Source organism: Oryctolagus cuniculus, chromosome 7, assembly GCF_051225735.1.
Source record: "Oryctolagus cuniculus isolate XC-2025 breed Fujian yellow rabbit chromosome 7, ASM5122573v1, whole genome shotgun sequence".
Taxonomy (NCBI): domain Eukaryota; kingdom Metazoa; phylum Chordata; class Mammalia; order Lagomorpha; family Leporidae; genus Oryctolagus; species Oryctolagus cuniculus.
The window spans coordinates 98083210-98095783 of record NC_142873.1 but is presented as its reverse complement, the minus strand read 5'-3'; the positions used below and the strand labels follow the sequence as shown (position 1 = coordinate 98095783).

General features: G+C 43.4%; 1 protein-coding gene across 3 annotated transcripts in view; it reads left to right on the top strand.

Annotated features, from left to right (window-relative positions):
• TNNI3K (TNNI3 interacting kinase) overlaps positions 1–3992 on the top strand; it is a 355192-nt gene extending 351200 nt beyond the window's left edge. Inside the window, exons 25-26 of one of the 3 annotated variants that reach the window (NM_001204807.2) lie at positions 3430–3686; positions 3735–3992. In NM_001204807.2, the coding sequence (NP_001191736.1) occupies positions 3430–3506 (77 nt within the window). In that variant the 3' untranslated portion in view covers positions 3507–3686; positions 3735–3992. Of the gene's footprint in view, positions 1–3429 lie in introns of all 3 variants that reach the window. The other 2 variants (XM_002715920.6, XM_017345534.4) reach the window with 2 other exon arrangements.
• The last annotated feature ends 8582 nt before the right edge of the window (positions 3993–12574 follow it).

The window sequence follows — 12574 nt, the reverse complement described above, 5'->3', positions numbered from 1 at the left end:
AAAATGCAAACTTTGATCTTGTAAGTCCTTTATAATTCTCCATTCTCCTTTAAGCCTCATTATGTATCTATGAGTGTGCGTGTGTGCATGTGAGTGTTCATGAGTTGAGAGCATATGTATGGGTATATGAGAGCATGTATGTGCATGTGAAGAGAAAGAACAACTTGTTTATTAAAATAATCCCCTGCTTCTTGTGAGATTCCAAACATTTTGTCACCATTTTGTTGAGTCCATTGCCTTTGAACTTCATGTTACGGGTGTATAGGTAGAGAGAAAAAAAAATGAAAAGGTGACTTGCCACAGTTGCATCATATGCTGGGGAAACCCTTCTCTTTAGCTAGCACCTACCGAGAAAACCTAAACCCAGCTCTTCCTTCAAACAGCTGGAGAGGAAGCCTGTGGCAAACCGGTGGGATCAGTGTTGTACAGGACTGCTTCAGAAAGAATGGAGAAAGCTCCTGGAAATAATGAAGAAAGTTCACGTGGGCTTCTGGGTGCCAGAGGGTGGACAAATGCCTTTCCCATAAGCTGCCATATGAGTGTGCCAGGGCTGTGACGTCCTTTCTCCAACCTTTAAGCCTGAGAAGCTTAATGTTTAATTGGAATTTTAGCACAATGGGCCCATTTATTCATGGCAACTACTTTCGATTATATGGAGGATTGAAAAAGTGTCTGTCAGAGATCAGATTTATTATAAGAGCTGGCTTCGGGGATAATAAATTGGATGATGTGCAGTAGCTGGTTCTCTGATACAAATGCCAATAGTCCCTGGAAACCCTTGACTTTGGGATCCTCATCAGTGTACCTCATCTGCAGATTCTCATTACTTAAGGCAACAAGAATCTTTTAAGAAAGAAAGAAAAAAATTGTTCTTGGTAGATGCAGACAAACTACAGGGATACTTTAAAGAAAGGAAAGGTTGTGCTTCTGCCTCCCGCTGTATGTCAAGAATGCAGCTTCATGCTTTTTATCATCTGCTTTATAATGTAATTGGCCAGTCCAAGAACAGACCCTTTGGAGCGAAAACTGTGGTCCAAGTGTCACATCATCATATATTTTTAAAAGATATAATACCATTTTCTCAAACCTTTACAGATGTGAATTCACAACCACAAAAATACAGGCATCTTTTGAAATGTGTACTTTGACCAAAAGTCTTTCTTTTCATGGTGGAGTTATAAGATAAAGCATTTCTTTAACAGAAAGGTCTGTTTCTTAAAGAAGCAATGTTTCAGGAATTCCCCAGGATGGAAAAGACAAAAGTGATATAGAAATATTAAAGTTGGATTTCCCTATGCTTATTTGTACCAGTAGCAGAGGAAAACATTAGGCTGTTTGAATGGAGTAAAAATCCCTATAGACAAAGATGGTATCTTTAATATATCCCACCAGAAACATAACATCATACAAGAAAGAATCCTTTAATTGCTCTCTATTTCCATTTCATAAACCAAATGGGGTACAACAGCAGCATTCTGAGATGTTCTTTGCCCCCCACTCCCGCAATGAGCTAATATAGAGCATGAGTACAAAATTAAACACATAGCTGTTTGCTCTCTACTTGACACCTGTCACTCTGAAGTAGCAAAGCATGCAGATATGGTTTGCTGTTTTCCTAAGAACTGTGGTTGTATTTCAGCTGAATCCCTCTTGAACTGATTGGCTACAAAAGTCCAACACGTCTGTCCTTATACTCTGGCAATAATCACGTGGATAATAAATGCCAACCTCAATGCTCTGCTGATTTTATTTCTCGTAATCGAAAGATAGCCCCTCCCCCCCAATATGGGTGGGATGTATGATCACGATTGGAGCTCTGTGGAGCAAGAGAAGCTGGAATCACAGGCCACTGAAACTGCTTGTAGTGCAACTAGGAGGAGTATTATGGTAACAAAAAGATGACCAGTTTATCTATCAATGCCTGAATTGAAATCATTTATGTATGAATGGATTGAAATCATTTTTTTTCAGGCTGGACAAAAGGAAGTATTTTTGCTCTAAGATGTAGATCTTGTTTCAGTCCACCCAGAGTTGAGATACAGTGGTATGTATCTTGCTTCCCCTCACCCTGGCTCCCCAACCACAACCTCCCTCACATCTGCCCAGAGCCAGTCCCACAGAAGGAGAGAGAGGCCGACAGTATGGGCGGCAGAGGCATTTCCTCTGGGGAGAGTTTATGTGGCACCTAAGAGATTTTGACAGAGACCATTCTTATGAAAATAAATATGCCTATCCAACCGTGTCTTGCTAGATGTCCTAATGAAAATGTAGATGGCTAGGTTGCTTCTGGAAACTCAGCTATCAAAAGGAAGCAAAAGCAGCAATAGCCATTGATCAATGTGCCCATTTTCACAGAAGCAATGGATGGCTTCCTTGCTTAGAGCAGAAAAACAGCTATTTCCCTGCACACACACCTGGGTCCTCCACAACAGTGGCCCGCTTCTGAGCCGCTGGGATCATTCTCTGGCCACATCCAGGGCTGTTGTTGCAAAGGGCATCAAATACGGGGATTTAGACCTCAGGACTGATGTACACTTAACATTTGGGCTACCAGCATGAAAAACCCAACAGAGGCAACCTGCTGTGGAAGAAAGTCTTTTCCCTTTTCTTTCCAGCTAGCACCACCTTCCTTTCTTAGCCATCATTGGTTCAGCATTCACTATGCACCTGACACTGCTAGTTGTCTTTTTTTTTTTTTTTTTTTTTTTGACAGGCAGAGTGGACAGTGAGAGAGAGAGACAGAGAGAAAGGTCTTCCTTTGCCGTTGGTTCACCCTCCAATGGCCGCCACAGCCGGCGCACTGATCCGATGGCAGGAGCCAGGTACTTATCCTGGTCTCCCATGCGGGTGCATGGCCCAAGCACTTGGGCCATCCTCCACTGCACTGCCTGGCCACAGCAGAGAGTGGCCTGGAAGAGGGGCAACCGGGACAGAATCCGGCGCCCTGACCGGGACTAGAACCCGGTGTGCCGGCGCCGCAAGGCGGAGGATTAGCCTAGTGAGCCACGGCGACGGCCGCTAGTTGTCTTAAGTTCATTGTCAGCCTTCTATGTAGATACAGATAGTTCTCTTGCTTGCAGATAAAAGCCCTAAGACTTAGGAAGGGTAAGTTGACAAAAGTCCTAAAGCCGGCAAAGAGGGAAGCTTGTGCTTTTAACCATTATGACACATTTACCGTGCTCCTGAAACGTGCCCCTCTATTTCAAGCCCCAAATGCTGCCATCCAGCCATTAGGTTCCTCTAGTCTCTGCTTGCTGTTTTCATTCTAAATCTTGCTATTGCTCTACCACTGTTCACCAGCAGCTCTTGTCCAGACCCGGTTCACGGGATCCAGGAGAGCTGTGTGCTGCACTGATCAGGCTAGGTGAGAAACATGGGGAAATGTACAGAAGGCCACAAGCTAACTACTGAACTTCTTTTCTGATGCAGGCTACGTGTCTGATCCCATGAGCCCGATGCATTTTCATTCTTGCCGGAATAGTGGCAGCTTTGAGGACAGCAGCTGACAGCATTCACCATCTACCTAAGGAGAGTTTTCCCGAAAACTGACAGCAACAATTCCAGCCATGGCAGGCTTGCTTCCAATTAGAATATTTTACCCTCTAAGGTCTCCTTAAATTGGCTTGTTTATCCTGGTCCTGTTTAAGTTCCTATCACCAGTTGGGCTTTGGATTTGTTGGTGAAGGATGAAATGGAAAAAAAAAAAAAAAGTAAAAACAAACAACCCAAAAAACAAGAAAGAAAAGGAAAAAAGAAAACCAGAATGTAAATGGAGAATTGTTTTTAATTTTGTAAATGAAATAGCAAATCTATCTTATAACTTGTGGTGGGCACTTAACAGTTATTATGTTTTCCTAGGCTGAATTAAGTAGGTTTGGGTTTGACAACTGTGGGTTTGATTTCTTAGAATGTTTTTCATTTTCTTATCTCATTATGCTACTTCTGGTGTTCAACTCTGTGATTAAAGATTCGTTGGTGGCACAGAAAATTGATTCAGAAGTGTATTTCATTCCAACAAGACTTCCACTGAGTATACCTTCTTTCAGACCATATTGGTAAAGAGGAGTAATGACCTTCAGATCAAGAAGCTTGCAAAGAGATAGCACTTAATTATTGAGTCTCCCTTCCATGTCATAACAAGTGCTCTGTGCTCCACTTAGGCAGCCTGTGGCTGTCAGCCCCACGATGTCAGAAGTGCTGTCAGGTCAGTTATGAAGCCAGCCCACTAATGCAAACCTGCCATTTATACCGCAGTCTGGCACAGAGCTGTGGGAGGATATTTAAGGTGACTGCTGCCTTCCAGAAATGAGAAATCTGCCCTTCCTAGTGATTGCAACTAGCGAGACATGAATAGTTCCACCAGATAAAATATTTTTGCCATTGGTAGACAGATTAGGAAAAGCTAGGTAGATCATGAATCATGAAAATTTAATGGTAATTACTGCTTTTGACCTCAGCAAGAGAAATAAAACCAGCAAAGGAAGATTTGGTCTTCTGTCCTTCAAGATTTCTCAACCTTGGCACCATTGACACTTTGGACAGGATAATTCTTGGTTGTGGGGGTTGTCCAGTGCTCTGTAGGAAGTTTGCTGGTCTCTACCCTCAAGATGCCAGTCCCACTTTGTGTGGTAAGTTTATGTGTCAACTTGAGTGGCTATGGAAGGCATAGGCATCTGGTTAAACATGATTTCTGGGTGTGTCTCTGATGGTGTTTCCAGAGGAGATTAGCATTTGAACCAGCAGACTGAGTGAAGTGGATGGCTCTCCCAACGTGGGTGGCATCAGACAATCTATTGAGGGCCTGAATGCAGTAAAAAGATGATGGAGGCAGGCGAGGACTTGCTCCCTCTCTGCCCAGTGGCTTAAACTGTAATAGTGATTATCTCCTGCTCTATACGATCCTGGTTCTCAGGCCTAAAGTCCTAGTCTGAAATCTATACCATTGACTCTGCAGCTCTCAGGCCTTGAACTACACCACCGACTTTTCTGAGTCTCCAACTTGCACACATCAGCTGATGGGACTTAGCCTTCATTACTGCATATGAATAGATCCCTTACAAGAAGCACACACACAAATGCACACAACCTACCCCATCCTATTGGCTCTGTTTCTCTGAAGGACTCTAACAAATATGCCCCATCATTGAGTCATGACAATCAAAAACTGTCTCATAAAATATGTCTCCAAATATGTCTAGTATGCCCTGGAGGACATACCTGTCCCATGTTGAGAACACAGGGAGGACAGCTAGAGGTTTTAGATTTTAGTTAGGCTTATCTGCTTTCTCCTCCTTCTGGAGTAATGTGGACTCATTTACAAATGGCGTTGCTGATTGGTCCTTGTATGTCTGCAGCAAGCTCCTCACTTGTCCTCTTTCCCCTTGCTAATTAGAAATGGGGGGAGGCAATTTTATCAAGAGACCTGCAGCCCCACCTCTAAAACCCCTAGAGCTGCGTCACAGACCTGTGGTTACAAAGTCGCAAGTTCCCACATGCCAGTAGCTTGTGGATAGATGAATGTGGGTCCAGAGGTAGAAATTAAAATCTTGGTACTTCCAACTAGATTTATCCCTTTTTAGCCTCCAGTCTTTTCAGTCCCCTACCCAATTATTCTGAAGTCAAAGGTACTCCATCCCACCCAGGAAGTTCCCAAAGGGCTTTATAATAAGCACAACCAAGGAGCTTGAGGTGACTGCTCGGGCATAAACCCTTCTGGCAAAGACAGAGAAGGAGAAAACGCAGCTGATTAGAGAGCACCTGTCTCCATAGCTCCCTCTCCACTTTTTGCTCTAGCTACTCTAGGGAATGAGCCAGCACCTAGTCTGGGATACGTGGAGGCTTAATCCATTTATGGGTTGAGTTGCGATAAATACCTTAGAAAAGCAAACAAAAAAGAAGAAAGAAAGGCGTGAGAGTTTTAATCAGAGTTACTGTTATATGCAAAAGCCAAAGGTTGGTATCTTCAGGACAGCAGACAGTGTTGGGGTAAACTAGGTCCCCTCTCCTCCCAGTTTCCCACTGAGAGAAGGTCATACACAGAGGGGGGAACTGCTTGCTCCTAACTGCCCCTCTTTTAGGAGAGAGTTTTCTAGAACAGATTTGTCAAACTCCCTTTCTTTGTTTCTTCTAATTAGCCATCTCCTCTTTCCACACTGCATTTCCTTATGTTGCTGCTTCCCTCTGGCTCTTGTCTTGTCAAGTATCTGCAAATAATGAGACTAATGTGTCTTGATTCCTGAGAAGGGAAACCTTTTCACAGATGCCAACCTGTAGCTTGCAATCCCTTTTCATTACTGCACCCTTAATGGGGCCCAGGGATCATCTTAGAGCTCATCTCAAGATCTCCCCCACCCCCACCACTTGCTTAAAAATGTCTCACTAATTGCTCTCTTTTTCTGCTGGTAAAAATGAACTTCTAAGATCATGTTTTTGCATGCTTAGCACATTTGATTTTTTTTTCACGTGCATGCAGCACTGAGCTCACTACGAAGATGTTCAATTAACTATAATTGTAAGCCAAATTACAGCAGCACCAGGAGAGAGTTATTCCAACAGAGTGATTATTTGGGTTAAATTATTTCCAAAGCTGACATTTCCCTCAGAAACAGAAAAAAAAATGGGTGCTTGTGATAGAAGAAAAGGCTAATGTCAAACAATCCGTCTAAAATGAAAGGTCTGATTTCTCTATTTCCTTTTTTTTCTATTATAAATAATTGATTTAGTTCTGTAAGGTAAATTTTTTATACATTGTTTTTTCATTTTTTTTTAGATTTTTTAATTTATTTGAGAGTTAGAATTACAGGCAGAGAGAAGGAGAGATGGAGAAAGGTCTTCCATCTGTTGGTTCACTTCCCAAAGGGCCACATCGGCCAGAGCTGGGCCTAGCAGAAGCCAGGAGCCAGGAGCTTCTTCTGGGTCTCCAACACGGGTGCAGGGGCCATCTTCCACTGCTTTCCCAGGCCATAGCAGAGAGCTAGATCGGAAGAGGAACACCCAGAACACAAACTGGTGCCCACATGAAATTCCGGTGCTGCAGGCAGAGGCTTAGCCCACAACGCCACAGCATTGGCCCTCCGTTGCTTTTTCTTAACAATCACATATTGGCAATGGAAATTCAGAATGTGAGAGACCAAAAGCATCTGATTTTGTGCAATCATGATGAATCTGACAGAATTCAAAATCTTGGTATCTTTGGATTGCTAACTCCACTTCTGACACAAATCCCTGCTGATGTACCTGGGAAATCAGTGGTGGATAGCCCAAAAGCTGGGAAAACTGTCACCCATGTGGGAAAACTGGATGGAGTTCCAGACTCCTGGCTTCTTCCTCCCCTAGCCCCAGCCATTGCGGCCATCTGGGGAGTGAGACAGCAGATGAAAAATTCTGTCACTCTACCTTTCAAACAAATAAAATAAAATAAAAATAGCTGTGGTCCCTATTTGTAACAGTCTTGCTAGTATATGGACATATTTCTTAGATTAAAATCCTAGATGCTCTATTTCCTAGATGTATGGACCTGATGCAGTTTAGGTACCCCTAGGAATTTACTACCTATTCAGGCACATTGGTATCCATGTAAACATTTTACAAATCAGAAAATCTGACAGACTAGAAAGAAAATGACTTTTTAGGTCACTTGATACATGATTTAAAATTATATATTGGCGGCCGGCACTGTGGCGTAGCAGGTAAAGGCTGACGCCTGCATGCCGGCATCCCATATGGGCGCCAGTCTGAGTCCCAGCTGTTCCACTTCCACTCCAGCTCTCTGCTATTGGCCTGGGAAAGCAGTGGAAGATGGCCCGGGTCCTTGAGCCTTGGAAGACCGGCGGGGAGGGAGGAGGTCCTGGCTTCTGGATTTGGATCAGCACAGCTCTGGCCGTTGCAGCCATCTGGGGAGTGAACCAGTGGATGGAAGACCTCTCTCTCTTCCTTTTCCTTCATGCTTGGCAGCACATATACTCTCAGTTGCAAGTATTCACTTCCTCTCCTCTCCTCTCCTCTCCTCTCCTCTCCTCTCCTCTCCTCTCCTCTCCTCTCCTCTCTTCTCCTCTCCTCTCCTCTCCTCTCCTCTTTTTTCCTCTCCTCTTTTCTCCTCTCCTCTCCTCTTTTCTCCTCTCCTCTTTTCTCCTCTCTCTTTCCCTCTTTCCCTTCTTTCTTTTTCTTGTTTCTTCCTTCTCTTTCTCTTAAGCAATAATCATTGATTTTGTAGTCATTCAGACCTTCCATAGTAGTTGTGTGGCCTTGGACAAGTCATGTAACCCTTCTGAGCTCATGTATTATCTGTAGAATGATGATAATAAAATTTATGTGTACAGTTGCTGTAAGGGTTTCAAATGATACAAAATATATAGTGCAGTTCCTGGCATACCACAGCAGATGTTATTGTTTGCTATTACTACTACATCATCATGCATCCAAAGAGCTATGCTAGAAAAGGAGATCATGAGAAAGTGGAGATTCCTCCCTTGTAAAATAACTGTCAGTATCCCTAAAATCTCCATTGTTTCTGTGAACACGCAGTTGCCAAAACACCTCTGAGGCACTTTGGGACAAGATCCAGTGGGCTATATGTGGAAAGGTTTTATTTATATTTGAGGTAAAATAAGATGAGAAATCAAATATTTTTGGCTAAATACAGGAACCAGAAAGAATTCTTCAAGCAAGGGGGATGCTAAGTACAAAGGGAAGCATATGTGTTGAGCACCTACCATGTGTTTCAGATTATTTGGAATGCATTACTTGACTTTATTTTCTGTGTAGCCTAGACAAGAGGAAGATTTTTCTTTATTTTCCGAGTGGGGAATTCACATTCAGAGAGGCCAAATAAGAGTCCAAGCTAGTACACAAGGGGAATTCAAGAAGTTTATGAACATGGAATTAAAAAATGTGTTTTTGGTTCAAAAAGTCCAGAGGAAGATTTGGAAAGTATCACAATAGAAGTTTCGGGAACCAGAAACACAAACCTTTACTGATTGCTATGTCTCATTATTGCGAAGTAAAACAAAACAAAACAAATAATCATCATTGTTGTCACGGTTATAATTATGGAAGAAAGGGGACGGGATAATCTAAGGCTCAAAAAAATGCAATGTTATTTTCCAGGCAGAAAGAACCAGAAATGATTGACAGAAACGAGACTCTCACTATGATAAGCAGGAACAAAAATGTTAGGAGGGCAAAGCACAGCAATTAGGGAAGCCAAGGAGTCTCACATTTCCTTTCCTCATTAGCACACTGGGTAGAGAAGCAAGAGAGACAGTGTAGCCTTTACCAGTAGGATTCGGGTACCTATTTCCTCCTAGTTTTGTGTTGCTTGCAGTTACTCAAGCATGCAGTCTGAAGGGCTCCCCTGATCAATTCCCTCCCACATTTCAAGAGCCACAAGGGCTAAGATGAGCCATTTGACATTTTCAATCCCTTCACTGGGTAACAGCTCAAGACTCAGCCTATGGTACCAGACTGCAGTCCAAGTCTGTCAGCTCAATTAGCACCGTATGCAAACATGATGGAGAAGCAGAGTTCCTCTCTCTCCTTGGACAGCCTACCTTTTATGAGGCTAACTAGAAATAAAAAGAGCAGGGGTTGCACAGTTCTCCTCAGGCCAGAGATCCAAGGCAGCACAGCAGCCGCCCCAGTGGCAGGGTGCTAATTAAATTAGGCTTCTTGAATTAAAACACCGCCAAGGTGCCAGGCCTGCTGATGAGGCTATGTCTCATAAGCACCCCCCAGCCTGGCTGTATGTTTAATTAGTGAGATAAAAAGGATATTATCTCAAGTATCTGTCTTTTAAGCAATGGGCTCATATGCCAAAGAAAGAACATTTTCACCATCTTTAAAGAAGATTTTAAACTACTGATTTCCCTGACTTCCATCTTTTATCTCAACTACTAATCTGGAGGGGTAAGATTGAAACAGGACCACAAAATGCATCAAAATTATCCACATGTTGATTTTCCCTTCAACTTTTTACTTATAATAATCCATGGTCTGCTTAACACCACTTCAAAAATCAGTCCATAGTGAAGGGTATCAGGTTCTTCTTGAAGGGTAATTTCTTTTCCTTCCAGGAAATCCAAGTTAGGCTGAAGAGGAAGAATCAATGTCACTATCCAGGATAACTTGAAGTGATCAGAAGAAAAGCTGATGGGCACCAAATGGCATATGTTTATCCTATAGCAGGTATGAAACTGTAAGAGGCAGAATCACATAGAGCAGTTCTTATTTATTTATTTATTTGAGAGGTAGAGTTACAGACAGTGAGAGGGAGAGACAGAAATGTCTTCCTTCCGTTGCTTCACTCCCCAGATGGCCACAATGGCCGGAGCAGCACCAATCTGAAGCCAGGAGCCAGGTGCTTCTTCCTGGTCTCCCATGTGGGTGCAGGGGCTCAAGGACTTGGGCCATCTTCCATTGCTTTCCCAGGCCACAGCAGAGAGCTGGATTGGAAGAGGAGCAGCCAGGACTAGAATTGGTGCCCAGATGGAATGCCGGTGCCACAGGCGGGGGATTAACCTACTGCACTGCAGCACCGGCCCCATAGAACAGTTCTTAAATGGGAGCCTGCATCAGAATTACTGGAGAGCTTATTAAAACTTAGATCCCTGGACCCACGCCCGAGAGCTGCAGAATCAACAGCTCTGGAGAGGTCCTAAAAACTGTGCATTTCTAACAAGCTCCCAAAGGATTATAGTGCTATTGGCTCTGATGCCACAGATGTGAAACACTGGCTAAGTAGCAAAGGGCATGAGTTAGAGTGAACCAGAGATAGAGTGAGGTGAATGTCTCGCTCTTTACCCCAACCCCTAGCACTGTGCGGCCTCTGTGACCATGGGCAAATGTATCTGTCTCTCTGATCCTCAGTTCTTCATTTGTAAAATGGAGATAATGATTCTTACCTCATGGAGATGATTAAGTGAAATAATTCAGGAAAAGCATTGACCATGGTGCCAGGCACCTGGTAAACGTTGGCCATGCTTGATGTAACATGACTGAGAGAGAACTAAGCTAGGGACCAAAGGCTAATCATGTATTTCCTGGATGCTAATGAAAGCATTATGGCTTGAGAAAATTCAAGTGTTTGTAAGATAACCCCAAACTAGGGTCCTGTCATCGAGGCTACATAACACAAAAGAACATCAGAATAACACAGAAGCATAATTTTATCTGGAAACAATTAAAACCAGATTTGCAATGCTGTTAAATTAAGTTAATGTCTCCAAGAAATGTGTTTTAGACATCTCTGAGTGTCACCTTAGATCTTGGCATCACCAAGTCTTTGTCTTTGGTCACTGAGTCATCCACCATCACCATAACCAACTTCATGTGAACAAACTCTGGCCACACCTTACCTTATGGCAGGCCAGGTCCCTGTTGTCTCTCTCTTTGGACCTGCTATCTTGTCAATAAGGACAGGTGTCCTAGGTCACCTATGCTGTTGGAATTCAAGCTGGCAGGTAGCACTTACAGGCCTATGGAGTAAACCTTTGACTACTGGAGATCAAAGCTAGGGGATAAATTCTCCCTTCTCCACAGCACCCCATTACCCTGAAGCCCAGTCATTCTCAACACCTAAGAAAAACAGCTGTGAGACTGACAACTACTTGCCCTGGATCCAAGATAGCATCCAGCTCAATAACACTGGAGAATTTGCTCCCTCTCACTCTCTTTGTCACATCTATCTCCTCATCCAAGCTTCCATGGGATTGCACTCCCTAAAGTAGTAGTATTGGAGCTTTTATGTTAGGCTCTGCTTTCTGGTGAGGCCAAGTCAAACTAGAACAGTTGGGATGCAAATGGACTATATTTTGACCATTTAGTAAGGAGTGATTTGGGGAATAAAGGAATAAGTGAACAACACTCCACTGAGTAGACAGGTGGGCTGAGATTGTAATCACAGCCGTGTTTCTGTTACCCCTTCTGCTTCTCCGTTTGTCTCTGTTTTCAGTTTCACAGGCTCTGACATGTGGCATGTGGTACTCAGCACTGCTAAGCATGAGCTTACCCTTTGCAAGAACCTCAATCGCAAGCAAGACATGGGAATGTGACTATGCCGTCTTTGCTCTGGATTTCTGTAAACTGGCTCATTCCCTCTCTCCTTTTGTTACAGCTCTCATCCTACTTGTTAGGAACTTTATTACTGTATTAGAATTTAACATACAGCCCGCACATCTATCATCGTTGGTGTTCTTTTCCCTCTCAAGTTGCTTGTTCAGTGTGTCTCGGCAAAATGGAAAGGACCTTTTACCTGCTATGCAGGAAGTTTTGTCACTTGTATGAAAAAGAATAGCTTCCTGGCATGGAGGCCAACTCACTAAACACACTCCTTTTTTTTTAAGATTTATTTATTTATTTGAAAGGCAGAGGCAGAGAGAGAGAGAGAGAGAGAGTGAGTTTTCCATCTGTTGGCTCACTCCCCAGATGGCCACAATCAGCTGTGCCTATGTAAAGCCAGGAGCTTCTTCTGGGTCTTCCATGTAGGTGCAGGGGCCCAAGGACTTGGGCCATCTTCAACCGCTTTCCCAGGCCATAGCAGAGAGCTGGATTGGAAGAGGAGCAGCCGGGACTTGAATCG